At 41.5% G+C, this 25,766-nt stretch overlaps 14 protein-coding genes and 1 non-coding gene across 15 annotated transcripts; 7 read left to right on the top strand and 8 right to left on the bottom strand.

The window, feature by feature from the left end:
- Nucleotides 1-625: 625 nt before the first annotated feature.
- Nucleotides 626-721, top strand: V1516DRAFT_t58. Its single transcript has one exon. It is a non-coding gene; the product is annotated as a tRNA-Ser (tRNA).
- Nucleotides 722-779: 58 nt separating this feature from the next.
- Nucleotides 780-1,957, bottom strand: V1516DRAFT_679375 (ADP-ribosylation factor family-domain-containing protein). Its single transcript, XM_066922912.1, has 6 exons — nt 1,880-1,957; nt 1,783-1,811; nt 1,685-1,722; nt 1,602-1,632; nt 1,442-1,514; nt 780-1,385 (listed from the first exon to the last, which is right to left on the bottom strand). The coding sequence occupies exons 1-6, from the start codon at nt 1,904-1,906 to the stop codon at nt 1,047-1,049; spliced, it is 537 nt and encodes a 178-aa protein (XP_066776498.1). The 5' UTR covers nt 1,907-1,957; the 3' UTR covers nt 780-1,046.
- V1516DRAFT_679368 (kinase-like domain-containing protein) lies at nt 1,948-3,861 on the bottom strand. Its single transcript, XM_066922911.1, has 6 exons — nt 3,604-3,861; nt 3,517-3,543; nt 3,258-3,462; nt 2,751-3,207; nt 2,428-2,698; nt 1,948-2,362 (listed from the first exon to the last, which is right to left on the bottom strand). Exons 1-6 carry the CDS (start codon nt 3,720-3,722, stop codon nt 2,215-2,217), a joined length of 1,227 nt encoding a protein of 408 aa, XP_066776497.1. The 5' UTR covers nt 3,723-3,861; the 3' UTR covers nt 1,948-2,214.
- Nucleotides 3,862-6,871, bottom strand: V1516DRAFT_679362 (uncharacterized protein). Its single transcript, XM_066922910.1, has 8 exons — nt 6,681-6,871; nt 6,580-6,606; nt 6,314-6,498; nt 6,119-6,263; nt 4,961-6,071; nt 4,512-4,909; nt 4,354-4,459; nt 3,862-4,302 (listed from the first exon to the last, which is right to left on the bottom strand). Exons 1-8 carry the CDS (start codon nt 6,732-6,734, stop codon nt 4,244-4,246), a joined length of 2,085 nt encoding a protein of 694 aa, XP_066776496.1. The 5' UTR covers nt 6,735-6,871; the 3' UTR covers nt 3,862-4,243.
- Nucleotides 6,872-6,996: 125 nt separating this feature from the next.
- On the top strand, nt 6,997-9,063 carry V1516DRAFT_679361 (uncharacterized protein). The gene is made up of 2 exons (XM_066922909.1): nt 6,997-7,154; nt 7,239-9,063. Exon 2 carries the CDS (start codon nt 7,246-7,248, stop codon nt 8,851-8,853), a length of 1,608 nt encoding a protein of 535 aa, XP_066776495.1. The 5' UTR covers nt 6,997-7,154; nt 7,239-7,245; the 3' UTR covers nt 8,854-9,063.
- Nucleotides 9,064-10,114: 1,051 nt separating this feature from the next.
- V1516DRAFT_679360 (Glucanosyltransferase-domain-containing protein) lies at nt 10,115-12,599 on the top strand. The gene is made up of 3 exons (XM_066922908.1): nt 10,115-10,393; nt 10,465-10,590; nt 11,075-12,599. The coding sequence occupies exons 1-3, from the start codon at nt 10,277-10,279 to the stop codon at nt 12,344-12,346; spliced, it is 1,515 nt and encodes a 504-aa protein (XP_066776494.1). The 5' UTR covers nt 10,115-10,276; the 3' UTR covers nt 12,347-12,599.
- Nucleotides 12,600-12,605: 6 nt separating this feature from the next.
- On the bottom strand, nt 12,606-13,489 carry V1516DRAFT_679355 (ubiquitin-conjugating enzyme/RWD-like protein). Its single transcript, XM_066922907.1, has 3 exons — nt 13,225-13,489; nt 13,032-13,148; nt 12,606-12,965 (listed from the first exon to the last, which is right to left on the bottom strand). The coding sequence occupies exons 1-3, from the start codon at nt 13,255-13,257 to the stop codon at nt 12,651-12,653; spliced, it is 465 nt and encodes a 154-aa protein (XP_066776493.1). The 5' UTR covers nt 13,258-13,489; the 3' UTR covers nt 12,606-12,650.
- Nucleotides 13,449-14,350, bottom strand: V1516DRAFT_501191 (uncharacterized protein). The gene is made up of 2 exons (XM_066919116.1): nt 13,951-14,350; nt 13,449-13,859 (listed from the first exon to the last, which is right to left on the bottom strand). Exons 1-2 carry the CDS (start codon nt 14,241-14,243, stop codon nt 13,640-13,642), a joined length of 513 nt encoding a protein of 170 aa, XP_066776492.1. The 5' UTR covers nt 14,244-14,350; the 3' UTR covers nt 13,449-13,639.
- On the bottom strand, nt 14,324-17,076 carry V1516DRAFT_679351 (uncharacterized protein). The gene is made up of 2 exons (XM_066922906.1): nt 16,718-17,076; nt 14,324-16,655 (listed from the first exon to the last, which is right to left on the bottom strand). The coding sequence occupies exons 1-2, from the start codon at nt 16,956-16,958 to the stop codon at nt 14,458-14,460; spliced, it is 2,439 nt and encodes an 812-aa protein (XP_066776491.1). The 5' UTR covers nt 16,959-17,076; the 3' UTR covers nt 14,324-14,457.
- Nucleotides 17,077-17,105: 29 nt separating this feature from the next.
- V1516DRAFT_679349 (armadillo-type protein) lies at nt 17,106-19,111 on the top strand. Its single transcript, XM_066922905.1, has one exon. The coding sequence runs from the start codon at nt 17,136-17,138 to the stop codon at nt 18,960-18,962; it is 1,827 nt and encodes a 608-aa protein (XP_066776490.1). The 5' UTR covers nt 17,106-17,135; the 3' UTR covers nt 18,963-19,111.
- V1516DRAFT_679347 (glycolipid transfer protein domain-containing protein) lies at nt 19,112-20,136 on the top strand. The gene is made up of 5 exons (XM_066922904.1): nt 19,112-19,318; nt 19,361-19,419; nt 19,473-19,591; nt 19,657-19,789; nt 19,840-20,136. The coding sequence occupies exons 1-5, from the start codon at nt 19,198-19,200 to the stop codon at nt 20,002-20,004; spliced, it is 597 nt and encodes a 198-aa protein (XP_066776489.1). The 5' UTR covers nt 19,112-19,197; the 3' UTR covers nt 20,005-20,136.
- V1516DRAFT_500245 (C3HC zinc finger-like-domain-containing protein) lies at nt 19,864-21,368 on the bottom strand. Its single transcript, XM_066919115.1, has 2 exons — nt 20,683-21,368; nt 19,864-20,632 (listed from the first exon to the last, which is right to left on the bottom strand). Exons 1-2 carry the CDS (start codon nt 21,206-21,208, stop codon nt 20,049-20,051), a joined length of 1,110 nt encoding a protein of 369 aa, XP_066776488.1. The 5' UTR covers nt 21,209-21,368; the 3' UTR covers nt 19,864-20,048.
- A 612-nt stretch (nt 21,369-21,980) lies between these two features.
- On the top strand, nt 21,981-23,479 carry V1516DRAFT_502327 (beta-lactamase-like protein). The gene is made up of 2 exons (XM_066919118.1): nt 21,981-22,821; nt 22,888-23,479. The coding sequence occupies exons 1-2, from the start codon at nt 22,107-22,109 to the stop codon at nt 23,130-23,132; spliced, it is 960 nt and encodes a 319-aa protein (XP_066776487.1). The 5' UTR covers nt 21,981-22,106; the 3' UTR covers nt 23,133-23,479.
- V1516DRAFT_501296 (uncharacterized protein) lies at nt 23,282-24,680 on the top strand. Its single transcript, XM_066919117.1, has 4 exons — nt 23,282-23,556; nt 23,626-24,074; nt 24,126-24,386; nt 24,439-24,680. Exons 1-4 carry the CDS (start codon nt 23,430-23,432, stop codon nt 24,619-24,621), a joined length of 1,020 nt encoding a protein of 339 aa, XP_066776486.1. The 5' UTR covers nt 23,282-23,429; the 3' UTR covers nt 24,622-24,680.
- Nucleotides 24,556-25,733, bottom strand: V1516DRAFT_679338 (mitochondrial 54S ribosomal protein uL6m). The gene has a single exon (XM_066922903.1). The coding sequence runs from the start codon at nt 25,397-25,399 to the stop codon at nt 24,740-24,742; it is 660 nt and encodes a 219-aa protein (XP_066776485.1). The 5' UTR covers nt 25,400-25,733; the 3' UTR covers nt 24,556-24,739.
- Nucleotides 25,734-25,766: the final 33 nt, after the last annotated feature.

Here is a 25,766-nt window from a genome sequence, read left to right as displayed (position 1 = left end):
AGAAGTGGATATGAAAAGGGCCGGGAGTTGAATAATTCAGTGTATCAGAAATTTAGCAATACAATGTTTACAAAGTTATTAAATAGGAAATATTGCATATAGCTTGTAATGTGGGATTTAGCTCATTATTCAACTAGTCATAACATAAATATTTTACCATAAGTTGAAATTAAAGTGGCCCATTTACTGATTACAATGTTAACGCATAGCTAGAATATTATCTTCAGCTGATAATGCTTGGGTTAAACACCAAGACATATCCCAAGAGGATGGGAGAGGATAACGAAGTCTTTCGGAACCTGTTTTCAATTCTTTTCAATCGAGATCAAATTCTCTCTGGTGCAAATTCTTAACCCCATATTATTTGTGATCAAATTTGCATAATTTATTCATCTATTTATAATTACTAGTTTGTATGCGTTTGATTCACTCTTCGTAATAAGTACTTAACAATGCCACTTTAAAATGAAGTCCGACCAAATTAGCGGATTCTCAAAGCTAAGCAGATATTGAACCGAACGTTAGGGCCAGAACGGCATAAAACAATAATTACTACATTTGCAAATGCAAGGCAGCCAAGTTCTAGAGTTGATAGGAGCTGATACAGCTATTATGTGTAAATTATGTCCCAGTGGCCGAGTGGTTAAGGCGACGCCCTGCTATTAATTCGTAGTTTAGGCGTTGGGTTCTGCCCGCGCAAGTTCGAATCTTGTCTGTGACGAATTTTTTAATTTATTTTGTTTTACTACTAATATTGTTAGATGCTACTTATTTACAGTCTACTATTATACTGGTATACGATAATATCTGCCTAATTTTGTGAATTTACGGAAAAATTAAGCAGTGGAGCAAGTAGCATTTCAGCAACAAGATCATGAAATTAAAGTAAAGCCCTCCCAAAACAAGCATCAGTTGCCCAAAAATAATAATAATACACACGTTAGTCCACAAAGCCAAACGTTACTTGCAAGAGTATTAAAAGACCTGGAGCAGTTAATTGATATTATTTGCGAGCACGCACACTCTTACATAATTTCCTTTTGAACTCATACATTCTCTTTGAGCCATCGCATGCCTTCTTCGACGCCTTCACCTGTTTTGGCTACACACGGTTGAACCATCCATTTTCGTCCTTTTAGACATTTTGTCAATTGCAAAGTTTCTGTTATTTCCTTGGGTGTCTGAGAGTTCGTGACATCTTGTTTATTGGCGTATAATAAAACTGAGATATTCGCCATCTCTGGATCATTGACTATTCGCAAAAACTCCTCTTTGGCTTCCAAGATTCTATCTGGAGCTCCGGAATCTATCACGAATACTAAAGCTTGGGCGCCGGTAAAATAGTGCCTCCATAGAGGTCTTATGTGACTCTGACCGCCCACATCCTGGTTGAATGCAGATTAGATATCTGTAAGATTCATAATGGGCAAAGTCAACATACCCATATATCGAAACGAACGTGCTTGAACGAAACCGACTCGACATTAAATCCTACTGTCGGAACAACCAGTGTACTATGAAATCAAATTAGAATTAAATGTTTCAGTATTCAAGACGCGTCCAGCAATAAAAATGTATATCCCTCGTCGGGTTCGACTCACAAAATTCCAGATTTCAAATAGCAAAGAATTGCTATAGTCCATATTAAACTGAATTCCACGAACTTCAAACACCAGCAACCTACTAGTTTTTCCGGCGCCATCCAAACCCAGCATCAGTAGCCTACTCGTGTTAATTGAAATTTAAGTAAGCCTTTACACCGTGTCCATTCCTGATTCCTACCTGATCTCCTTCGAGCCACCGAATACTCGCTATGTACTCGATATCAGTAACAAAAGTTTTTAATGCCGGAACATAAAACACGAATGGTCTTCCATACCGATAGCCGACCAAAAAAATTACCCATAATGGTTATAATTTGGCTTCTTTTCAAATTTACCCTTTTTTCCTTGATGTCGCGTTGAATTGAAAGGAGCTACCAGCGATAGAAGGTGTTCCCAGCATTCGGGGCCGCACGCGATGAGCCCCAAAGCGCGTAAACAATCCAAATTCAATTGATCATCATGGATTCATGGAGCAAATCCAAGAATTAGGAGAGGACTAGCGCTTGGAAGCCTATACGAAAATGCGACTTATACAAAAATACATTGAGATTTAAATAAATACAATAAACACAAACCGCTATCAATGTTTTCAACCAGTGCTACTACGCAGTCATTCATTTCTGATTTTCTTTCGGGCAGCAAGCGAATCATCTGCCAGTCCAGTCCGTTTGGTTCCTGGTAAACTGGCCGTTTTAATATCATTATCCTCGTTTGAAATTCGTCGCCTTGGATATTCCAAATTAACTCCTTCAAAAATGCTAGATCGCGCTTAACAACAATATTCCAATTATAATTTGAAGAAAAAAGTGAATAATGTACTTACTTAGCTGTCGGTTTCGGCATCGTACTAAAATATGGGTGCTGGAGAGCTTGCTCAGCTGTAAGACGTTTTAACGGGTTGTATTCGAGTAGTCGCTGCAATAAATTCAGACCTCGAGCAGATCCGGTAGCTGTTGCTTTTAAAGACCGACTCGAGTCGCTGGAACCAACTCCTGTAACTGTATTATACCATGACTCTAAAACATTAGGGTACATCTTAAAGGATGATAGAGCATGATATTCTGGATGTTGTGGCAACGCAGGCCAATTATCCTCTGATACGACATATTAGAATATTAAATCTTCACAATAATAAAATACTCTTACTAGTAGGCGTCCCAAGGATCTCAATGATTTTCTGCATTTGGTTCCGCTGAAAAGGAACTGTTTTCTTACTATCCATTTTGGCCTCCTCACCTTTAAAAATTGGTCGTAGAGCCAATAATTCCGCAAAAATACAACCAACAGCCCACATATCTACCGCTGGAGTATAATGATGAGATCCTAATAACAATTCCGGAGCACGATACCAAATAGTAACGACGACCTTATCCCCAGTATACAGAGGTTGTAACGGCTTATAAAACAGGCGAGCTAATCCTAAATCTCCAATTTTCACCGTGCCATCGGCGGTAACCATGATATTTGCTGGTTTAAGATCTCTATGCAAAACCCAGTTTTGATGTAGATATGAAACGCCATTAAGAAGCTGCCATAAAATAGACTTCACCTCTGACTCGGGGATCGGCCTGCGATCCGGATGTGAATGAAAATGCACCAATTGCTGAACATTAGTCAATAGAGCAATAAAATAAAATAATCGCCTTGACTCACTAATAGATCATGCTCAGCAAACTCAAACACCATGTATATGCATTTATCTTCAAGAATAATTTCGACCAATGTTGTAATGTTTAGATGTGATAGTTCGCGACACAGAGTAATTTCTCGGCAAGCCGATTGAGAAATGCCAGTGTAGTGTACTACTTCTCCTTCTTTATCCGCCTTGAACTTCTTGATGGCAAATTCACGAGGTTCACTGTTTCGGCAATTAGTTACTTCGCACAATGTTAGATAGACAGCTAACTCTGACCCATATTTGGACCGGGCTTTATATACGCTGTGTAATCATGTCAGATCATAATTCCTGAAAAAATCAAATCATAAGCTGTCTACCAACCGTCCATAAGTTCCAGCTGCAATGTATCCAATAATCTCGTACCGATCAAGGACTTTCTTGCGGGCATTATCCCTTCGCACTTTATATCCGCCTAGAGGTGAGCGACTTGACAAAGGCATTCTCTATAACTACCCTCGTGCGCACTCGGCCTTGTCATTCAATTAAATATTATTGTTCCTATATTCATCTATAATGCGTATAACATTCTGGTATAATATTTTTTAATGGACCTCAACAACTTGCGAACAGTTTTTGTAAAAGCATAATAAATGATTCTAGTAGCTAGTTTTGTATCGCTGTCCATTCTAGTGCACTTTTGGCAAAGCCGCATGACTGTTTTCAGGAATCTTGCAAACCGATGAGCAAGCATCACTAATTGTCGACTGAACATTCTGAAGTAACAGACTGAAATATCCAAGGACTATTTATATCTCATCAGTGTTAATACAAGTTACGAGATAATTTTATAAAATAGTTCAAAAGGTATAATAAGTCCAATTGAACACTAAAACGCTGCACATATACAAAACTCCTGCAAAAAAAAGACTTTTCAACTAGTCGACTTTAGACCCACAGCTGAAAATCTATACAATAAGGTCGGAAACCAAATCAATGAAGATACTTTCGGTTTCGAATATAACTACTCCGCAGGCCGAGCATAGTCTGTTGGGAAACTTCCAACAATACCATTTAATTCGCCTGTAATGAGTTAATAACGCTTGCTACCTCTGAAAACCAGATGTCATTTACCTTCAGTCCAACCGGCACCTGTATTAGCACCTGTCAATGCAATTCGATCGCCTTCGTGAATTGTAAGTTCTGCATCAGATCGTCCAGTATAGTCGTATAGAGCTATCTGCAGAAAATATTAGAAAAAGCATTTGGTTTCAGCATTGTCACAAACTGACCATGTAATTAATCTTCTTTGCGCCCCTTTTTGGTGCGACTGCAGGTCCCTTCTTTCGGCCCGTCAGACTTGAAAAACTGAAACTAGCAGAATTGGAAGATACCGATGGAGTTCTGGTCACTTCTGCAATATCTGATACGAGCTCCAAATAACTGTAAGGTACCAACCCTTCTGCGAGACCATCTCGCACCAAAATCCAGCCTGTTCCATCGTGCTGCTCCAACACTTCAACTTCATCACCTTCAGTGAGGGGAATCTCACCATCTCCATTAGGAGTATAGGAAAATTTTGCATGAGCTAGTTGCTCTTTTGCGTTTGTCAACCCGTAAATATCTGCTACCTGCGTTGACGACGCATTGGATTTAGATTTTCCACGCCCAAATCGAGAAGAAACAGATCCTAAACTCTATTAGAAAATTTTTGAAATTATATATTAGCAAGAACACGTACCAAGCATTGAAGAAGTCTGAGTAGTCAGCGAAGCCCGACTAAACTTTGAAGAAATATCATCATCGCTACCATCACCATTCACACTCACTGAATCCTGATGTTTCGATTTCTTCTTTTTCTTTTTCATATTAATTCCTGGGCAATTTGCAGGTGCCTTCATTTGGCACTTTGAGTGGCAAGTGTAACCACAGTCTCTACATTTGAAACCATGACGAGACAAACCCCAGATAGAGTCATTGCAATACTGACAAGTAGTGGGAATCTTGAAAGAAACAGGTTTAAAGTCATGAGGTTTTGTACCCCTGACTATATCACCTACAACAACCTCAATGGTTTCAACTTCGACCTCTAAGGCGATACGTTTAGTATCAGCGAGCGATGCTTCTTGCTGAGCTTGTATAAGCTTCGTAAAGACTTCATCAAAATTGGCTTTTGTAGTATCTTGTATAGCCTGCTCACGAACTTGCAAAAGATTTTCAATATTGTCGCGACCTTGCTCTACTTGTGACCGGAGATCCAAAATACCACGACGAGATTGGGCTATCTTATTCCTCAAGTATGTCTTTGCTGGCTCATCAGTTATCATTTCTTCATCATCGTGCCATATTGGAGAAGGCTCGTATACAAAATCTTGAGGAGGATTCCAGTCAGGTGGAGTATTGTGTCGCATGAACATTGCAGAATCAAGGTAAGGATCATTTCTTGCAATAGCGTCTACAGCAGCTTGAAAATGATCTTTGCAACGATCCAGACAGGATATTTCAAGAGTGGTGGCTTGAGTCCAAATCGAATTCAACTTACGAACACGGGCCTCGTTAAGATCTTGCATACTGTCAAGAAGAGTCGGAACATCCTGAAAATAATATTTATCTTTAACTCGATTTGCCACGTTGATACTGATGAGATATGAATTCTTGGCATTGTTCATGTCGAGTTGATGCTGTTCAAAATGCCTGGCAGCTTTGTTCTTACTAGAATCAAATGATTTATCGACCTTCGAACGAGCATTCTCCACTACCTGACAAGAAGAATCATACGTGCTTTTAGCCTTCTTTAAATCAGAATAAATATCATTTCTCTGTTGCTCAATCTTTTCATTGAAGACAATATGCTATCGTAGTTAGAACTATTGAAAATTCAAACCGACAAGAAATAAACCTTTTTTTGGAAATCATCATAGCGGTTCTGCAATCCCCGTAATTGATCAGCAACCTGCAAAGTCATCTCGTTCGAAAGCCGATCATGCTCATTGGCCACATTCTCGGTTTGAGTCAGTATATCAGTCCAAGTGACCAAGCTTGCACTAGACAGTAAATTAGAAATACATTCATAAATGCTGCCTAAAAAACTTACGATTCTAATGAACCAGGCGTAACTAGAGGAGTGTCACCGACAGATAAGGAAATACTTCTTTTGGCCTTTTTGTCGAAATATTTCTTTGTCAAAGCCAGTAATCTTACGGAATATTCCTTTTCCAATGCTGAACGCTCTCTATAAAATATTTGTATATCCTCGAGCCATCGGATTCCGTTTCCAATCTACATAGGGTCAGTGTTCAGATCATATATGGTATTGCGCAGCCGCCAGCTCAAGCCTGAACTCAATAGTCCATATCATACCCAAGCATCTGTAATTTTAAATCCATCCTATGAAAATTATTCAGTTAATATTATATACTGATATTAGACGATAACTCGCTGATGCGGTCTGGAAGACAAACCTTAAGCTCAGAGCCGAAAGAAAGGGAGTCGTCTAGTGGCTCTTCAGCCTCCATGATCAAAACCAAACTAAAGAAAAAAGCCAGATATCAAACATATAGCTACAAATGCAGCTATATACAATAAATTGAGCAGTTTGAACCAAGAGGTTACTCCTCAGGCTTACAAGGATGCTGATCTTTCATCTAGAACGAGTGCGATCATCAAGCTGCGTCCTGGAGTAGAGTCCAAAATCGAGTCATGTGATTAATGCATAGACGGGTAAATATTAGACAGTGTAAACAGATCATCTGGGAGCAAGAAAAAACTAACGAGTCAGGATCGAATTCAACAGACTAGTTCAAATAGTTTAGCTAATTGACTTATTATAGTCTGCATAGAGTGCTTTATTATCTTTTGAAACACAAACTATAGACTTTTTGGAGACTTTTTCAATAAATTTGAGAGCTAGATTCAAATCTGCTAGATATCATAATGTAAGTTTTGTTTGCTAGATCGAGTATACTTTATCTTGAAGACATCCCACAATGAATTCAAAGAGGAATTAACAAGTTAGACAGATTCGCAATGTCATCTAAGGTTGATGGAGCTGATGGTATGACGAAAGATTCTTGGAATACAACTGGTTCTGAATCTTCGGCATCTAAGAACTTCTCCGCCGCTGCCAAAGAATTTATTCCCAGTGGTAAAGCCGTCGACTGGGGCAGCGATTCTGATACTACTTCTGAAGATTTCAAAACTGGCGAAAAAGATGCTATCGTAAAGGAAGTGACAAAATTAGATGCTACACAGTCAAAAGCCACTGAAGTGGCGAGTAGCGAACCGGAGCTGACCAAGGAAGAAAGGGAGAGCTTGATCAATGAAGTCACTTCTGATTCGAAGGCAATAACTTTAGATGAAAGTGAACATGAGGTCTTAGTCAAATTAGCAGATATGCAAGCCGATCCCAATTCTATCCTTTACTCGGTCAAGAGTTTTGAAGATCTGGAGCTTTCACCTGAATTGCTGAAAGGTGTATATGCCATGAAGTTCCAAAAGCCATCAAAAATTCAAGAGAAAGCACTTCCGCTATTGCTCCACAATCCCCCTAAGAATATGATTGCGCAATCTCAGTCGGGAACGGGTAAAACTGCGGCCTTTGTATTGACAATGCTGTCGAGAGTTGATCCAACCCAGAAGACAGTACAAGCTTTATGTTTGGCTCCCTCTCGAGAGCTTGCTCGACAGATCATGCAGGTCGTTCAAGAAATGGGAAAGTTTACACAAGTCACTACAGCGTTTGCAATTAGAGCGGATAATGACCGCAGTAGCATAAGGGCAGCCCGATCTGTGAAGCTTGAAGCCAATATTGTCGTAGGAACACCTGGAACAGTTGTGGATATGATCAAGCGGCGTCAGCTGTCAACAGAACATATAAAAATATTTGTATTGGATGAGGCAGATAACATGTTGGAAGGACAAGGTCAAGGCGAACAGTGTATCCGTGTGAAGAACGCTCTATTACCTACCTCTCAGTTAGTTCTTTTTTCTGCAACATTCCCGGATGAAGTAGTGGCTTACGCGCGGACGGTGATACCGGATGCCAACGAGCTGCGACTCCAAGTGACCGAACTGAACGTGAAAGCTATCAAGCAACTGTACGTTGAATGCGATAACGAGAGACACAAGTATCAAGTGCTTGTTGAATTGTATCATCTACTGACGGTTGGGTCTTCGATTATCTTCGTGCGCACGCGACATACGGCTGATACTATTGCGGAACAAATGGTAAAAGATGGACATAGAGTATCAGTTTTGCACGGACAGTTCCAGCCGAGCGAGCGTGATCAAGTTCTGGACGACTTTCGAGCAGGTCGAAGCAAAGTGCTAATCACCACGAACGTACTCTCACGCGGAATTGATATCCCTAGTGTGTCTATGGTAATAAATTACGATTTACCAGTAGATGAGCATATGAGACCCGACCCAGAGACATATTTGCACCGTATTGGACGTACAGGGCGGTTTGGACGTGTAGGTGTCTCGATATCGTTTGTTCACGACAAGGCCAGTTTTGATGTGCTGAATTCAATTGCAAACTACTATGGCATAGAGATGTCACGAATTCCTACAGATGACATTGACACGATTGAAGATGTATTGAACCATGCTCTTAAGGGAATCAAGCTTACATAATGTATGATGTGCGATGGGAAGGAGGAAGGAGGAAGGAGGTAGGAGAGGGTAGGGAGGTGGAGGTTCTTTGGAATGCAGGGATGACGATATTGCTGGCACGAGGGAGCCAGGATCTACAAACATTCGAATTGCTGAGAAAGAATTTTCAGTTTGTGATTTGTAAATTTTTATTTAATTAAAAGGATGTAATATTAATGCATGTATCAATGACTATAGCAGGACCGTTCCATGCTCGGCCGGTCTCCGTAATTTAGGGCAAGTTCTTGGAATTACCGCAAGGGAGTCAAGCTCAAGGCGATGCGACTTGGCAGGGTAGAAAGTAGGCGACTAAACTCTGAGTAGACCATGATTGTCGGACAACTGCAGGGGGGGCGGTGCAGGGTGAGAGCAAGATAACTAAAGGTCAGTCGAAGACCCGACCAAGCTTAAACCAGTAGATTCAAGGGATAACAGATCAGTCCTAATAGTATCTAATTGTGCTCAACCGTATAGGGAGAAGATGTCGTCAGCTGGAATGGAGATTAATTATATCTACTGAACCGTCAGGGGATGCATGGGCGCGTGCGCTCTTTCTTAGGGACGAAGGCAACGGAAGAGTGGGACGCGTAAACCGCTCGATTTAGTCGTGAGAGCTCGAGTAAAGACAAGCGTGAGGTCGCGACCGCGGTACGGTCCAAACGCGTTCTACAGTATCGCGATACGAGTATGCTATTTTTTGCGGATTTGTGAGCCCCAGGATTTTGCGCGGTTTAAGAGCGAGCAACTAGCTGTCGTCTGATTTCGCGGGTCGGTAGTGACTTGAGCAAAACCGGCTGAGCGACTTCGACGAGCGGTCATACACCAGAGATATATCCATTTTTCAAATCATTCTACGCATACCAATCATGTTTCGGCTGCTAAAACAATCACCAGGCAGTTCCTGCAGTCCTTGCAGGTTCCAGGCTGGACTCACAGCAACTGTCAGAAACTCTTAGCTACAACCCGCAGAGTATTGCTTTAGTTCCTCTAATAGCACGCCCGACAGTCGCTGACCGCGTGGCCCAGGCACGCACGCGCCTCCGGCTCCGTTCTCTAGCCACAGCCACTCTTGGAAATGGCTCGCACTCGCCCCTCCCCGGCGAATCACAAGTCCCGGCTAAGTCACAAAACGTAAGTGTAAACACTGAATAGATCTCAGTAAACAAGACCCGGGGGTCAGAGAGAGGCTCATACAGACTCCTACTTATTTCCCGTTATTCCCTCTCTGACACTTTTTGATCGTTTCATTTTCTCGACACTCGATCTGTACGTGCTTGTGTGCTCTTTTGGTCCTTCTTTAGTGCAGGTTTGGATTGGATAGTCTGGATTGCTCTTTTGTTGTGTGTTTTTATATATTTTTCCCTCGTTTATTGTCAAAAAAACTCCCTGTTTCGTGGTAGCAATCATGCGTTTCTCAAACTTACTTCTTACTCTTGGCCTAGCGTCTTCGGTTCTTGGAGCCACTCTTAATGCGAAGAAAATTGATGGCCGCTACTTCGTCGATGAAGAGACTAACGATCCTGTGAGTATTACTTCTAGATTCATTCTTACTTCGTCGTTATATCTCGCATTGATACTAATCTGTGTCATCAGTTCTGGATGGTCGGCGTTGACTATCAGCCTGGCGGTTCTTCTGGCTTCTCAGATGGCTCCGATCCTCTTTCTGAAGTGGAAGCTTGCGCCAGAGATATCTATCTTTTCCAGCAACTTGGCATTAACGTAAGTGATTTCCAACTCCTATTCCTTGTTAAGTTCGTCGCTACGATCTTTCTTTTTTTCCTACGGAAGATCAAGTATTTTCGTGTCGTTATACATCTCAATCAATTCTATACGAAGATATCGGAATTAATCCTCTTGTTTTGTTTAATTATCCCAGTCAACATGAGTTTATTGTGTGGCATCTTTTGCGGAACAGTTTTGTCGGCTGAACCGGCTCATGGATTGCAATCGCGTTTCGCTCTTCACTTCCCACCTTCGACTTTTTATCCTATTTCGACGCGTGCCTTCCCATTCGGGACTAGGCTAGGTCTTTTCTATTTTTGATTACGTTTGAGGGCAAGGGTAACGCGTAAGGACTGTTGATAATTGCCTTTTTTGGACTGGTGCCACACGACTGGAGGATACATGGATTGTGATGTAAATGACTAGAGCGAGCGAGACGAGTTTGTTGGACTTTGAGTTTAGAGCTAACTGTTGTTATTAGACCATTCGTGTTTATAGTGTTGATCCTACCATTGATCATGATGAATGCATGTCTCTTCTTGCTGCTGCCGGTATCTACCTTGTTCTTGATGTCAATACTGGTATCTACAGCCAGAGCTTGAACTCTGACGAGCCCTGGACGACATACACAGAGACCTATCTTAGCCATATTTTCCAGGTTATTGAGGCATTTTCTGGCTATAACAATACTCTTGGATTTTTTGCTGGTAATGAAGTTGTGAATGACAATACTTCTGCCGAAACTGCTCCGCATTACATCAAGGCTGTTGTTCGTGACATGAAGGCTTATATTAAGAATCATATCAACCGTCAAATTCCTGTCGGATATTCCGCAACTGATGATGCCTCTTACCGTGTTTCTCTTGCTGACTATCTTGTTGCCGGTGACGAGGATGTTGCTGTTGATTTCTACGGAATGAACTCCTATGAGTGGTGCGGTGACTCCAGTTTTACGGAGTCAGGATACTCGAATTTGGTCAAGTACTTTTCTAATCTTACCGTTCCTGTTTTCTTTTCAGAATATGGCTGCAATAAGGTTACTCCTCGTACGTTTCAGGAGATGACTGCTATTTACTCCAATAATATGTCGAGCGTCTTTTCTGGCGGCTTAGTCTATGAGTTCACTGCTGAGTCATCTGATTATGGTCTTGTTACTATTGGAGATGATGGCTCGGCTACCACAGGAGATGATTATGACACTTACAGCTCGCGAATTGCTCAAATTAATACTGCTACTATGACTACTGCTGCCGCGTCTACCCGTTCTACCTCTTATGCTGCAGAATACTATAATATTGATGGAAATACTACTCTTCCTGATACTTTGGCTGCTTCTCTTATTGAGAATGGTCTTGACTCGTCGTACAACCGTGGTCAGTGGATTGATATCAATACGACCGCAACAAACTATTCTATCACGCTTTCTGGGACCGATGTTTCGGACAAGACCATCAATCAGACTTACAGCATTTCTGAGTCTTCGGAAGATGCTATTGATATTACTGATTCGACAACACCTTCTAGCGCATCCGGAGCCAGTGCAACTGAATCATCTTCGGATTCTTCTTCCACCGGGGGATCTGACTCGAGCGCTTCCTCGACTGACAGCTCCGATTCGACTGCCACTTCCTCGTCTAGCTCCAGCTCTTCTACTACCACATCAAGCTCTGCTGCTATGGCTAATATGGTTGATGCTTCAAAGAAGATTGGTATCACGGCTCTCCTTGCTGCTATTGTGGGAGTTGCTTTGTAAGTGTTAGGCAAGTCTCGAATAAATAGTTTTTGAAAGAGCACTAGAAAAAGGATATGATTTGATTATGCTTTCGGATGAACTTGTATTATCATTGAATTAGAAAGCAATTCATAGAATACACCGTTTTTGGGTTAAGCTGATATTATTTTTATGTTTTGAGGGTGTAGGTTTCGTGTATTCAGGTAAATAACTTTGGTTTGAATCTTGTTTTTGGTTTATAGTATTGTAGCAATTGAATTTTTGTTTAAATGAATTTTATTTTTGAATTTTAGAGGTAGAAGAATTTATTTCAGCTGATAGAAGATTAGGAAGGAGTAGCGTACTTTGTTGTCCATTCACGAGCCGTTTTCTCGTATTTTTGTCTGTCTCGTTTGTAAAGATCTGCTGCATCCCCCTCGATGGCATCTTCTTCGCTCGGATGTGCGAGCAAGTTAACAGCAATGTCGATAATGGTTAGCAGTTTACAAGCCGGTTTCCATTGGTCAGTTTTGAGCATGGGAATACAGATTGCACCGCCGGGAAGAACGTTCGGATGGAAAATGTCTGTCACGAACTTGAGAGTCGGAGGATGGAATGGATAACCTGGCGGCAGTATTAGGTCTAGTAAAAATTCACCGCCCTTAGAATATTTCAATTAGCATCATTCAGCAGAAAACAGGGTTGGAAATGAATAAATGATGTGTACCTCGTACGGTGTGTCCTTAGGACCGTATAGTTTCACTTCCCAGTTCAGTAAATCGGCGTCTGATTTCGGACCTGCAGTAAAAGTTTCTGAAGATACTTTTGAGATATCAAGCATTTCCTGTTTATTGGTGGGGTTGGGTTAATTTTGAGCATATAAAAAATGTCAAGGAATATTGAATTAGAGTAATATGTACCTTTCGGATCCGTTTGAGTTGGATCGAGTTCATGATTAATATTCCACTTCGGCAAATGGAAGTGATCTTTGCAATATGAGTATTATTGGTATGGATATAAATTTCCAAGTTGCCCGAATTGCGGTCTTCAAGAGACAAGGCGATCGCAAGTATAGATTGCAATCTCAAATGCACATGAGCTCGGCTCGTAAATTGATCTTAGAAACCTTCACGTTTGGGAAGACAAGCCATCTCCAAACGAGGAGAATTGTCGATCTGATTCCCAAGAGGTTCTCTACTACAATAGCAGGAATCGGCAGAAATCAACTAACGTAAGTTTTATTTCCAGCTCGCGTTTATATTAGATTACATATATAATTAAAAAAATATACCACATCTGACCAAATTCTACCAAGTCAGAATAGGCAAGATCGTATCAAGTCATAGCAGTGAATCCGATTCCGAGCAACATCAAATATTTCATCCACGGATGGTCACTTAACATTATAGTAACATATCCAACCCACGGAATATATCCTTTTACGGCTCCAATCACTTCTTTATCTCGGTTTAGATAGAACTGTCTGTAAGCGTAGAGCTCGACATCATCCATAGCGTTGTTATCGCCCTTAGTGAGTAATAACTGCTTCTGCGCTCTGCTTTGTGTTAGCAAAATTCAGGAAAATCCAATTCGTTTCGTAAAAGCTGTAACAATGAACAGCAGTAACTCCGAGAAACAAAACTTACGACACGTGGTTCCGCACAATCCGATGGACAATCGGAATCTCGCGTCCTCGGACTTCGTAAACAACCACGTCACCAACTTTCACTCTCGGTGCGCGATTCCATAAAAATAAAATATCTCCTCGCTGAAAAGCAGGCTCCATGGATCCAGACAAGACCACAACAATTGGCGAATGTGAGTTTGCTGCAACGCTGAGTCCTTTCCAGAACATGAATGCCGTCGTGAGCACCAAACAAAAATTTAGACCCTCTACTAGCGTTTGCCGAAGTTTTGCTCCTGAGAATGCCGTCAACATTGCATTTAATACTTCACTATGACTCAAACGAATCAAATAACTGAAATAAGCCGAATTGCTAAATCTATAATATCAATTTCAATTGCATTCTATAGTTTTATTAACCTGTTGATTTGAGTTCTCAGGGTTAGCACTAAGAATTCGCTCCCACTACTATTTACACTGGAACACCGCTTCTAAAATATCAACCATACATAACTCCAATTAAATCAATTCACAGCTCATACTGGATTTCATTGTTCAAACTCAGAGCGGAACGAATTTCTAGAATACTTTGCTTATGCCATTCCAACTGCCGCCCAGTAAGAGTAGAGCAAATCAACTTGTTGATTGAAGTGATCAGATCGCTCCATGTAGCCCGACTATGCATGTCCTGACGGGCCAGTACTTCTTCTCCTAAATATTTCAGCAACAATGCGATGACTTGGTCACGATAATTATCAGTTCCGGCAACTCCATTAACTTCTAGGAGCCGTAAAATCGCACACTGTGAGTAGTGACCGTATTTACTAATCAACGCATATCCAACGAATCCCATAATCTTCTCGATGTTTTCTACCCGTAGCGGGAGTTTATAATAAAACCCGATAACTTCCAGTAGCGTCAAAAATGTAGGCATATCACAGCCATGTGCCAAAGTTTCCAAGGCGAGGTCGAGGACTTCGTAAGTAGGAAGCCAGGTATTTGTTCTCACCATTTCGATCAAATATGTCCGTACATCAGCATTAGTCTGGAAATCGACTGAAACATCCAACGATGATCCTGGAGCATCTCGACTTGTAAATTGTGCATATTTACTATGCTCTCGTTGCTTTAGTGCTGTCCATAGCAGCCGATATGTTGCGGCATTTGGATACACACCCAGAAATCGTGAAGACCGAAGAATCTTGAAAAAATGAAACAAATCAGCACGATTTTTCACATCAATGGCCTCCTGCATCAGCCCATTAAAAACGGCTGTGGTGAGGTGTATCCGCAGATCGCGCATGCGACGTAAAAGATCAAGAATCTGTCCTGGCTGTCTACGCCTCCGATGATATCGTAAGAATTGGCCATAATGCTCAGCAGCAGGAGGACGGAGCAGAAAGTTATCGATTGGATTACCCAGTAGCTCCACTCTTCGTACGTGCTCCAAGGCTTGCAAAAGCGTCTCCGCCTCAGTATACATCCTTTTTTCCAACAATGCACGAAACACGGAGTTCATATGATTAGAATCCGGACGGACGTCAAACTCATACATTTGCTTCCACAAGTCCAGAATTCGGTCCGTTGCGCCCATTCTCCCCAGACTATCCAACAAGATTCTATAATATTCGGGATGGTACCTGGCTTCTGGAAACATGTCCAAAGATATATCGTCGATTCTCCGTCTGACATTTGCAATCTCTGCTGCGCTTGGCTTTCGAGTCGGCTTGCTAGACTTCTGGCGATGTTCCAAACTCATTAACTGCTTAACTTCTCGTTTCATGAAATATTTAACTAGAGCTAATGACCGAGGGCCGACTAATGAGTCTCCGATCATTTCATAATCGCTCAAAATCTTCTGCGCAAATGAAGATTCACCACTTCGAAGCGCGATTGAAATCCATTTCATCATATAAGTACGGAAATATTCTCGAAAATTCGCTTCCTTTTCAATCTGCTCTTCGTCAATTTCACACTGAAAAAGAGATGCTGTAGAAACCGACTGAGATTTAAATAAAGCAACCTGATACGAATCAAACGCTTCCTTGTAAATCGCTCTAGCAGTACTGAATTTTCCCAGCTGACAAAGTTTAATGATCGCACGAGATCTCAATCGGATAGAGACATTATTAAACATAGAATGAATCTCCTGAATATTAAGCATAGCATTCTGCATATCCCAGGCGTCTAAATAAATCATCGCTTTTAGCTCCGACCAACGTTGCCAGTCAGAATCGTCCTCAGCTGCAGATTTTGCAAGCGGCTGCCATTTCTGCCAGAGAATCAAGGCCTCCTCTGTCCGATCCAATCTACTGAGTGCAGAGATATACATTCGATAAAATCGAATTCGGAAACCATGCGACCGTGACGCGAGAAAACATAAATCTCCTAAACATTGTGTTCTACGGTATTTATCCTTGCTGTACCAGGCCAAATTGAATAGGAAAGAATAAACATCATCTTCGATCATTGTGGAAACTTGTTCAAGTAATTCATCATTTTGTCGCACAGTCGACAAATACTCAAATAGCTCCCATACATAAGCAGCTTGGGGAAAAGTTCCTTTCGCAGGAAAGTTCTGATAATCCTTGGGAAGAAGGCTGTAGAGAAAAGAGACCACATCTGCGGGAACAAAATCATGTAGCACTTTCCTGAGCTCATTATGGAGCGGAGGCTCGGTAAAAACGGAGAGCTCAGTGCCGGCTGCTCTCTTTCCTGTCGAATGAACTGTACAAATTCAGCAAGGTCAGCTCACCTTGGCCAGATCATACAAAAGACGCGGAACTCACGAATAATTTTGGTATATGATTCCTGTCCATTTTGAATAGCTTTTGAATCAAATTCTGGTCTCCTTGTAACATCGAATTGCATTCCAGGATCTAGTAGCTGATAGCTTTCGGTATTTGAGTCCAAAATGCACTTGAGTCTAGAGGGTTGTAAGTTGACGGTGGACAAGCCAGCAGTTTTTGGCCACAAGAAAAGACGTAAGCAGTCCAAAGTGGGCCTATTTCCATTGCATATTCTTCTCATATTTACAATTTCGAATAGCTTTGCAATAGAATCAGAAGATGGCAGGCATATTCGGTCGAATTTAGACAAATTTGGCCGGCGTGATGCGACTTTGCTCCCAACTTGATCTGTCCCAACCTTGTCCCATTCATCACTCTAGGTTGTCATGAAAAAATCACAATAGCAATAGCAACTAACATGTCGCAATTAGCGGTAATTTTGGATGAAATTCATTCGAGTGAACAGAATTCGGATGTTCATGCCAGAGCGGTTATTCAGCTGGCCGGCTTACTGCAAAACGATTCGTCAGGAGAGATCCAGAAACAACTTCAACAGAATGTCGAACAACTTATCGTCGCCGATGTTAAATCTAAACTGATTAAAGCAATTAGTATCATGACCTTGCTATTTCACATTGATGATTCGATAGCTAGTCGCATTTTTTTAGACTCTTCGCAGTCGAAGGCTGAAGAATTGATAAGAAGAGACTTTGATATCGAACTGCTCGAACGATTTCTACAGCTAATTTCCGCATGCTGTGTATCGAAATCCTGTCGTACTGAGGTCGAGCAGAAATACATCAAACTGATCGCATCTTCTTTGCAAGAGGAAGAATCTACGCAAAATATACAGGCGCTTGCTGCATCTATTCTAATCAAATTGACCGCGACTCCAAAGCCAAACCTTACTGACGACACAGCACAAGAATTTGAGCAATTGCGGAAAGACATTGAAGTTCTCTCAAACATCTTACGAGAAATTGCCGTTGTAGGTGATGCAGACAGTCGGGCAAATGCCCTGGAGGGTTTGACGTATTCAAGTTTGAATCCGACCGTAAAGGAAACGCTAATAAACGACAAGAAGTTCGTTACAACCTTACTCTCTATTATGAAACATGAGAGCAAAAATTATTCGATCATCTTTGCAATTTTGACGATTTTAAGTAATTTAACTTCTTATCCTGAGATTTTGACAAAGGAAGCCGAGCAATTAGCCAAACTCCGAAGATACGCCAATAATGGCAAGAATCAGGATATCGAAGAAGACAAAATGCAGATTACAAGACGATGCAAAAAATTACTAGATCTAAAAATTTTGGAATCAATTTCTGCGTGTATGTCATCTGCAAGTCCAAATTCTCGAAGAACAATTGGCAAGCTAATGAAGGGCCTGGCTACAGAACGAGCTCATCGAAGTGGTATTGTCCAACAAGGCGGTATCTCGATTTTATTATCAATTCTACAGCCGTCTGGTTCTGCTTCTTCAGCTGAAAATTTTAGAGTAACTCAAGATGAACGTCCAAATCAATTTGCTATTTCGGCTTTAGCCAGGATATTGATAACTGTGAATCCGACATTGGCATTTTCTGGACGTACCTCTCCGGTAGCTGCTGTGCCGCCATTACTTTTGCAATTGGACGATACCACAGAAGAGAATACAAATCTTGATATTTTCGAAGCTCTGTTGGCACTGACAAATCTTGCGTCGATGGGAAACGAAAATATAAGTAAGCTTATCGCTCAAAGAGGCTGGTCTCAGGTCGAGACGTTGATGCTCTCGAATAATAGTATGGTTCAACGTGCGAGCGTAGAACTAGTTTGCAATTTATCTGGAAGTCCTGAAGTAGCGGCGAAGTATCTTGATCCAGATGATAAAGATCAGAAAAATAGACTGCGAATTTTGATTGCACTTGCAGATGTCGAGGATCTGGCGACGCGGTGTGCTGCAGCTGGAACGCTTGCTACTTTATCTGAGTGGACGCCAGCATCGGAGATTCTTTTAGAAGACGAGCGCAACCTGAGAGCGATACTTAGGATACTGCATGATGAAGATTCAGGTGTTATTTTCCGCGGTGCCGTGTGCATTAGAAATTTAATACAATCACCGACCACCAAGACTTTGATATCACGTATTCGCAGTGCGGGCGGAATAGATTCTTTTAATGCAGCAGGTAGCAAAGCACTTGAGCCAGAAATGCAGACTTTTATCCTAGAATCTAAGAAACTGCTTGAGTCAAATTTATGATCTACTGTACATAGAAACAAATTTCATTTTTAATCTCGTTGTTGGCTGTTGTCAAACTTCTAGATCTGGAAATAGCTGAGAATGAGGGTTGGGAAGTTCAGGCGCGTATACGCAGGCCTCCTTCGCTCGCGTCTCGTTAGAAGTCTAGTAGTCAATTGTAATAATAGGGAACACGAAGTTCTGATTGAAAGAAGACACGAATTTGCATTCGTAAATTGACTTAACAAAATTCAGAATGGCAAGTTCTACATTTTTTGAAGGGATGAAACGGTCATTCAAGGACGTTCCTGTGGTAGAAGGAAAGATCCACACGACTGAGTTTTTGGAGGCTGCCGAGTCATTGGTTTCTTTGTTCGGTATGTATTATTATTTGATGTTGTATATGATCTAACAGCCAGATTTGCTCGGATCATCGGCGTTCACCGTGGTTCAGAGCGATATGAATGGTAACATTAAGGTAGACTACTTAATCTTTGCAGCGGTCCTCTGGAACGATTCTAAAAATACTAGAAAATTCGTGAACGACAGATCTCGAAGCCAGTTATGTCGACAACTCTACAGGATATTGTGTTATCAGAAAAAGTCGAGAAATCCAAAACTGCTACTCAAGGCTTATTATGGCTCACTCGGTATGGATACAATTTGTCTGGCAGATGGGGATAACAGTAGATGGGGAAATTAACGAACTACATAGCGGTCTTGAGTTTACTGCGGTAGCAATCCGTAGAAGTGTTGACTCGAACGAGGAACTGACAGAAAGTTTTACGAAGGCGTACAGTGAGACTTTGATCAAGTTCCATAGTATTTTAATTCGTCCGGTTTTCAAGGTAAGTCCTCCGGCATGAAATGTTTCGTGCATCGCTGATTACTCGATTAGCTTGCAATGAAAGCAACTCCGTATCGTAAAGACTTCTATGCGAAGTTGGGTGAAGATCAGGCGCTTGTTAAAGAGCAGCTTCTCGAATGGTTAGCTGCTCTGGAGGAAATCGTGAAGCTCATAAAAGAATTCTATGAATCGGGCAACTATGGCAAGGGGTTGTAGTTGGAATTTCATATTCTGAATATCATTCAGAATAATATAAAATGTTATTTAACTATATTTAGCCGAATTGTGCTTGGTTGGTGGATGTAGAGCTTTCTCAACTGTTGAACTCGTTCCTTGCGATTCCGGTCTTGCTGAATTTCAATCTCGTCTAAATCTACAGAATCTGTCTTCAGTTCTGCGGTTTGTGGGGATATACGACAAGGACTGCTTGAGTTGAGAATCGCAAGTAAAATTTTCCAACTTGGAGACGAGCCTTGTTGTCTCGATATCCAAGGACAATACGGACGATGTCCAGCATCGAATTCCATTTGCAGAGGAGCGTCGGAGGGGATTTGTATTTGTGAAAAACACTCAGAGCAAGTAAAACTGTGATCGGAAACCGTCCAGCCAGTGAGCGCAATTATAAACGCGGTCATCATTTGTACTTCTGTGTAAGTATATTGTGTTTGGATATTGCTCAAACTCCAATAATATGAAACCAAAGCTGGACGATCGATCAGTGTCGTAGAATCTGAGATTGAAACCGCTGATAACTCCAGATATCCTGCAATTGTCCGTAGTCGTGAACAGAAGTCTGACTTTGCTTGGTCCACTTCCAAGGGAAGAGATAATCCGTAAAGCTTTTCTAAACTAGTCAATTCCATCCAGATAACAGTAAAACTATTCCAGACGTACCATCACAGACCCTTCGACGCCACAAACATGAATTTTTATGAGCCCTTCTAATGCGAGTCATCTCCAAAATTGGACGGTTCAGCTCATGCTGTAATGCTTGCACGTCGACATAAAATCTGGTCCAACATAATCTGCATTCCAAAGTCTGTGCACCGATACATGTCCAGCCCGAACGAGCCCAGAGCAGAGGACTGGAAAAAGGTTCGCTGGGATCGAAAGTCCATGCTCGATCTGTGAAGAGCTGTAAACGGTCCAACAACTGCTGTCTACTGAACGGGCAATATTTCGGGATAGATGAAGAAGAAGTAAACTGCTTTAATTTAATTTGCGTAGATCGTCTTCGAACTCGTTCCTTGTCAGCTCTGATCCTTCGAAATCGCTTCGCTGGCGAATAAACAAACAATTCAGTCTTGTTTCTTGTCGCCGACTTTGTTTGGCTGATTTGGTTCAGAACGCTAATTGCACGGTCTTGATTCAAAATCTGTGTTTGATCCGGATCTGATGAATTGCTTTCCTGATCTATCATTGTGTCTGTTCAATAACAAATTAATCTGAACAAGAAGATGAAGCGATAGATAACAAGATATTGATTGAGTGTGGGGCTGGAGGTCACAAATGAGTCTGATTCAGCTGATTCTTTGATCGGGGGTTAATTTCGATGAATGAAAATCTGAACTGTTGAATTGGACAGGAATGATGGGAAAATATTCAGTGACTAGTTTCTGCATGTGTTATTTTATGTTTGTCTGCCGTAAACACAGATTTTTATCTTTGAGTTATCTCGGCGCAAATTGATTTCAACGAATCTAGTTTGAAATTGCTTATATTTTGAGAGGCAATTATAAAAATGAATTATTATCTTTTTTTTTTTTTTTTTTTTTTTTTCAATTCTAGCCGTTTAGTTTTGCGCACATTGCATGATTGGACATACTTTCTCGTTTTGCCAGTATTAGCTATCGTACCTGAAGATTATACAGTCTACGAAATCAAAAGACTGCCAGCCAACAGCAAGGCTGAGCTGGTCAACTCATTTATCTCATATGTTTCAATCTCCATGGACTTATTTCGAGTTTCTTTAATTTTCTGTTATCCATCTTTTGAGGTTCATAAATGCGAAGAGTCCCAGTCATCTCATCATGCAAATTATATTAACAGTATCGCTGCTTTCTAATATCATACTTCTGCCATTTTGTCTTTCAGGTTTCTCGGTAAAATTGTACGTAAATAATATTGACTGAGGGCAAATATAGTTGTCAACCGAGCATGGATTTTGTCGCATATTTGCTCCCCTTTAGGCAAGCGCTCGAGCCATTCCAATATCGAAGAACAACTTATCAAACCTTTGGATAGCTATCTTCCCTCTTCCCTCCAATTCTATATCTATAACTTCTTCACTTTATCTAACGTCTATTTGAGTCGCAGAAATGGCTGATATTTCAATTACAGATCAAACTTCCTGCTTCACGTTCGAGAAACTCAATCCTTCGACTTATAAAATTGTCCAGATTGATTCACTTAATGAACTACCTTTCATCTACGTCAAGGTATATCCTACTCTACTACTTCTTCTCGATACTGGATGCGGACCCAAGCATTGTCGAGACATGACTGTTCAAAATAAATACATTCGTCCGTTTCTCGAAGCCCATCTAGCTAAGAATGACGAGCTCACATTCATTAATGCTGAGGGCAATACTGTCAACAAGCATTGGTTGATTTTCATCACCCACACGCATTATGATCACATCGGAGGAATATTTGAGTTTTCGGATGACTCAGATATCTTTATTTCGGGAAATGACCGGGATTACATTCTTAATGATCTTGGATGCCATTCCTTGTGTTGTGCTTTCGGTATCGAAACGCCTAAGTTTAACGTCTCTCACTGGCTTGAACACCGCGAGAAACTCGTCTTTAAAGGAGTTGACTTGGGTATCGAGGCTCTTCTTACTCCTGGACATACTCCGGACGAAATTGCTCTCTACGACGTCAACGAGCATGTTCTCTTTGCAGGCGACTCGATTTACGAGGGCATTCCAGTCTATATCATCGACACCTCGAATATGATGGACTATATAAAATCGATGGACTTCCTTCTTGAGTATATTAAAGCCAAGAACATTGAACTCTCATCTTCAGGTATCCGAGTGACCACTGCAGCAGGCCATATGACAGATCGCGCAGACACTGAAAATTTACTAGTAGAGACTATTGAATGTTTCTGGGACACGGTCAAGGGTAAATCTCAACTAACTGAGCGTCTTTATATGCGTAATCTCAACGTCGGAATCTACATGTCAGCGAACAAAAATGTTGGTTTCATGTGCATAGATGAAAAGCTTGAGGAAGCAATAAAGCACTTCGGTTTCACCTGGCAGCTTCCTCCGAAGCCAGACCCTGCTACTGCACCATCAGTTCCTTCATTTGCAATAACTCCGGTTTCTAAATAATTGATAATCCTTGAATAGTTCATCTCGCAGATTCGTAAATAGAAATAAGAACATTGGAATTAATTATATGAAAACGATAAAAATATAGTGTTTGAAATACAAATAAAGGCTGTCTTACGTTGTGAGGCTTTACATAACGGAGAAATTTCGAACTTCAGCAAGACAAAATCGAATTTGATTAATTCTTCCTACTCCTTGCAATAGACAGACACAATTTACTACATTATCCAAGATTTTAGAATTATAACTGCAAGATCATATTCGTATCTTGCCAGTTGTAGTACTAAAAAACATATCATGGCTTATGAGAAGGAAAGACGCATTGCCGAGCTCGCTGTTGAACGGGCTTGCAGGCTAACTAAGATTGTATCGGACTCACATCAAACAGGAAGTGTTTCAAAGAGTGATCATTCTCCAGTAACAGGTATGTTTTTCAGTAATTGGTTTTCTAGCAGTTGGTATGCTTATCTCTGATCTTTTGGTAACCTGTTAGTTGCCGATTTTGGTGCCCAAGCTGTAATCATTGGTGCTCTGCAAAAAATATACCCTACGGATCCGGTCGTCGGCGAAGAAGACTCGTCAATTCTTCGAGGTGACAGGGCCCTCCGTGAACGAGTCTATTCACTTGTTCAAGAAAGCTCTAAGCTGGATTGCGTTTCCGACGAGATTGGCTCGATTGAATCCGAAAGTAGAATGTTGGATCTGATTGACTGGGGTAAATTTGAAGGAGGAGCTGTCTCTCGGATGTGGGCTTTGGATCCAGTTGATGGAACTAAAGGATTTTTACGTGGAGGTCAATTTGCAGTTTGCCTGGCGTTGATTGTGGATGGACAAGTTGTGGTCGGCGTGATTGGATGTCCGAACTTGCTTGTCGATCCCAAAGATGAAACCAGTGGAAAAGGAGTTATCTTCTCAACCATCAAGGGGGAAGGTGCTTACTGCGTACGTTCTATTGATTTATCTGCAACCTTAATTTCTGACAGAATAATTTAGAGACCAATCGGAAGTTCCTTGTCGGCCGCATCAAGGATCCACATGAGTTCTCTGACTAATACCACTTCTGCATCTTTTTGCGAAAGTGTAGAGGCTGGACATAGCTCTCATGGCCAGCAGGCTCGAATAGCAGAGCTATTAGGAATTAGTAAGCCATCTGTGCGAATGGACTCTCAGGCGAAATATGCTAGCATTGCTCGTGGAGATGGTGATATTTATCTTCGTTTACCGGTCAGCGCGACATACGAAGAGAAAATTTGGGTAAGAGGAATTAGAATTGGTCATGTGGTATAAATATTAACTTGCGGTCTAGGACCATGCCTCGGGGGATCTGCTAGTTGCAGAGGCCGGTGGTATTGTTACAGACATGCATGGCAAGAGACTGGATTTCACGAAGGGTCGAACACTCAAAGAAAATAAAGGAATTGTTGCCGCGTCTAAAGCAGTACATGCCAAAGTTCTTGAAGTTGTTCAGCAGGTTCTTGCTGAGCAATAAAGCCATGTGAATCATGTATATATGAATATTAATATTTACAAGTATGACATATGCACATATAGACAAGAATGTGACCACAATAAACAAAAACTCCAAGCTAGAATAAATAAACAATTATTTATTTCACATTCTTGCCCTTCAGCTTAATGGTCTCATTGTTGACAAAAATTCCCTTTCCTTTGTATGGTTCTGGAGGTCTTAAACTACGGATACGGGCGGCGAACAGAGTGACGACGTGCTTATCATGACCTCGAAGCATAAGTCTGGTCTGAGAAGGTGAAACTGCTGTGACACCTTCTGGAAAGACAAACTTGGTTGTACCCGTCTGACCAACCTTGACATTGACTTCCTTTCCATTAGCCGCCAGTTCGTATCGATAACCTGTTCCGACAAAAGTCAGAAGAACAATATGTCCCTCAGTAACACCGGTAACATAGTTTTGAATAAGACTCCGTAGTGTTCCCCACATCTCACGCTGCTTTCCGTCCTTTGAATTTTCCACGGAAACAGAGAGCGTCTTCCCATCCGCACTCAGGTTTAGTCGAGCAAAAGTGTCGATCGGAACTCTTCCAACTCCATTGGGCCCCTTAATCACTAGAGGAACCGCATGTGTATCTAGGTCAGCACCGTAGACGTCTAAGGCAAGCTCAACAGATTCTGGAATAAATATGGGTGAAGAACCAATGTGAGACTGCAAATGAGCAGCCACAGAGAACGAGCGCTGCGCAAGAGGCCGACTGCTTGCGAAGGACGCGACTATCCTAGACGAACGCAGCATTATAAGCGCTATATACGAATCCTCACAAATCAAAAATAACAGCAAGTAACAATATAATCGGTCCTAACCTTTACTGCTTTTTTCTCTTCAGTCCCGTATTGCTAACCCATCCATTCACTTTTCTCACTAACATTGCCAACTGCTAGTGTATCCTGCATAACTGCCACAGCATCGGGCTGTCCGGAGACAAGGCTAGGGGAGCCCGTAACGGGCCAGCGAGACTTACGAGAGACAGAGCCAGGCAGCCGCCCCGCACCGATCGCAGATATTTATTCTCTTTCTCGCACTCTTCTAACTCTGCCTTAGCCCATTACACAGCTCCCTTCCCTGTCCGCGCGCTCATCTTTACCTGCTTTTCTACAGCAAG

The sequence above is a fragment of the Lipomyces oligophaga genome (genome assembly GCF_038497815.1).
Source record: "Lipomyces oligophaga strain CBS 7107 unplaced genomic scaffold V1516scaffold_6, whole genome shotgun sequence".
Taxonomy (NCBI): Eukaryota; Fungi; Ascomycota; class Lipomycetes; order Lipomycetales; family Lipomycetaceae; genus Lipomyces; species [Lipomyces] oligophaga.
The sequence above is the reverse complement of the archived record's forward strand: the minus strand, read 5'-3'. Positions and strand labels throughout refer to the sequence as shown.

Excerpts from the sequence above, each read along its gene's own strand:
- V1516DRAFT_679375 (XM_066922912.1), bottom strand. The coding sequence starts at position 1,906 with ATGGGTAATTTTTTTGGTCGGCTATCG. Across the intron at positions 1,723-1,782 it reads GGTGGCTCGAAGGAGATCAG|GCTACTGATGCTGGGTTTGG; the intron begins GTAGGAATCAGG and ends TAACACGAGTAG. Across the intron at positions 1,633-1,684 it reads GGATGGCGCCGGAAAAACTA|CAATTCTTTGCTATTTGAAA; the intron begins GTAGGTTGCTGG and ends TATGGACTATAG.
- V1516DRAFT_679368 (XM_066922911.1), bottom strand. The coding sequence starts at position 3,722 with ATGCCTTTGTCAAGTCGCTCACCTCTAGGCGGATATAAAGTGCGAAGG. Across the intron at positions 3,544-3,603 it reads GCAGCTGGAACTTATGGACG|CGTATATAAAGCCCGGTCCA; the intron begins GTTGGTAGACAG and ends ATGATTACACAG. Across the intron at positions 3,463-3,516 it reads AAAGCCCGGTCCAAATATGG|TGAACCTCGTGAATTTGCCA; the intron begins GTCAGAGTTAGC and ends TTGCCGAAACAG.
- V1516DRAFT_679362 (XM_066922910.1), bottom strand. The coding sequence starts at position 6,734 with ATGGAGGCTGAAGAGCCACTAGACGACTCCCTTTCTTTCGGCTCTGAG. Across the intron at positions 6,607-6,680 it reads CTTTCGGCTCTGAGCTTAAG|GATGGATTTAAAATTACAGA; the intron begins GTTTGTCTTCCA and ends TAATTTTCATAG. Across the intron at positions 6,499-6,579 it reads TTAAAATTACAGATGCTTGG|ATTGGAAACGGAATCCGATG; the intron begins GTATGATATGGA and ends GACCCTATGTAG.
- V1516DRAFT_679361 (XM_066922909.1), top strand. The coding sequence starts at position 7,246 with ATGTCATCTAAGGTTGATGGAGCTGATGGTATGACGAAAGATTCTTGG.
- V1516DRAFT_679360 (XM_066922908.1), top strand. The coding sequence starts at position 10,277 with ATGCGTTTCTCAAACTTACTTCTTACTCTTGGCCTAGCGTCTTCGGTT. Across the intron at positions 10,394-10,464 it reads ATGAAGAGACTAACGATCCT|TTCTGGATGGTCGGCGTTGA; the intron begins GTGAGTATTACT and ends CTGTGTCATCAG. Across the intron at positions 10,591-11,074 it reads TCCAGCAACTTGGCATTAAC|ACCATTCGTGTTTATAGTGT; the intron begins GTAAGTGATTTC and ends TGTTGTTATTAG.
- V1516DRAFT_679355 (XM_066922907.1), bottom strand. The coding sequence starts at position 13,257 with ATGAACTCGATCCAACTCAAACGGATCCGAAAG. Across the intron at positions 13,149-13,224 it reads AACTCAAACGGATCCGAAAG|GAAATGCTTGATATCTCAAA; the intron begins GTACATATTACT and ends ACCAATAAACAG. Across the intron at positions 12,966-13,031 it reads CTAAGGACACACCGTACGAG|GGCGGTGAATTTTTACTAGA; the intron begins GTACACATCATT and ends AAATATTCTAAG.
- V1516DRAFT_501191 (XM_066919116.1), bottom strand. The coding sequence starts at position 14,243 with ATGTTGACGGCATTCTCAGGAGCAAAACTTCGGCAAACGCTAGTAGAG. Across the intron at positions 13,860-13,950 it reads ATTGTGCGGAACCACGTGTC|AGCGCAGAAGCAGTTATTAC; the intron begins GTAAGTTTTGTT and ends AACACAAAGCAG.
- V1516DRAFT_679351 (XM_066922906.1), bottom strand. The coding sequence starts at position 16,958 with ATGAGAAGAATATGCAATGGAAATAGGCCCACTTTGGACTGCTTACGT. Across the intron at positions 16,656-16,717 it reads ATCATATACCAAAATTATTC|TTCATTCGACAGGAAAGAGA; the intron begins GTGAGTTCCGCG and ends GAATTTGTACAG.
- V1516DRAFT_679349 (XM_066922905.1), top strand. The coding sequence starts at position 17,136 with ATGTCGCAATTAGCGGTAATTTTGGATGAAATTCATTCGAGTGAACAG.
- V1516DRAFT_679347 (XM_066922904.1), top strand. The coding sequence starts at position 19,198 with ATGGCAAGTTCTACATTTTTTGAAGGGATGAAACGGTCATTCAAGGAC. Across the intron at positions 19,319-19,360 it reads GTCATTGGTTTCTTTGTTCG|ATTTGCTCGGATCATCGGCG; the intron begins GTATGTATTATT and ends TCTAACAGCCAG. Across the intron at positions 19,592-19,656 it reads GGCTTATTATGGCTCACTCG|CGGTCTTGAGTTTACTGCGG; the intron begins GTATGGATACAA and ends CGAACTACATAG.
- V1516DRAFT_500245 (XM_066919115.1), bottom strand. The coding sequence starts at position 21,208 with ATGATAGATCAGGAAAGCAATTCATCAGATCCGGATCAAACACAGATT. Across the intron at positions 20,633-20,682 it reads GCGTCGAAGGGTCTGTGATG|AAAAGCTTTACGGATTATCT; the intron begins GTACGTCTGGAA and ends TGACTAGTTTAG.
- V1516DRAFT_502327 (XM_066919118.1), top strand. The coding sequence starts at position 22,107 with ATGGCTGATATTTCAATTACAGATCAAACTTCCTGCTTCACGTTCGAG. Across the intron at positions 22,822-22,887 it reads CATTGAACTCTCATCTTCAG|AGACTATTGAATGTTTCTGG; the intron begins GTATCCGAGTGA and ends ATTTACTAGTAG.
- V1516DRAFT_501296 (XM_066919117.1), top strand. The coding sequence starts at position 23,430 with ATGGCTTATGAGAAGGAAAGACGCATTGCCGAGCTCGCTGTTGAACGG. Across the intron at positions 23,557-23,625 it reads TGATCATTCTCCAGTAACAG|TTGCCGATTTTGGTGCCCAA; the intron begins GTATGTTTTTCA and ends GTAACCTGTTAG. Across the intron at positions 24,075-24,125 it reads AGGGGGAAGGTGCTTACTGC|AGACCAATCGGAAGTTCCTT; the intron begins GTACGTTCTATT and ends AGAATAATTTAG.
- V1516DRAFT_679338 (XM_066922903.1), bottom strand. The coding sequence starts at position 25,399 with ATGCTGCGTTCGTCTAGGATAGTCGCGTCCTTCGCAAGCAGTCGGCCT.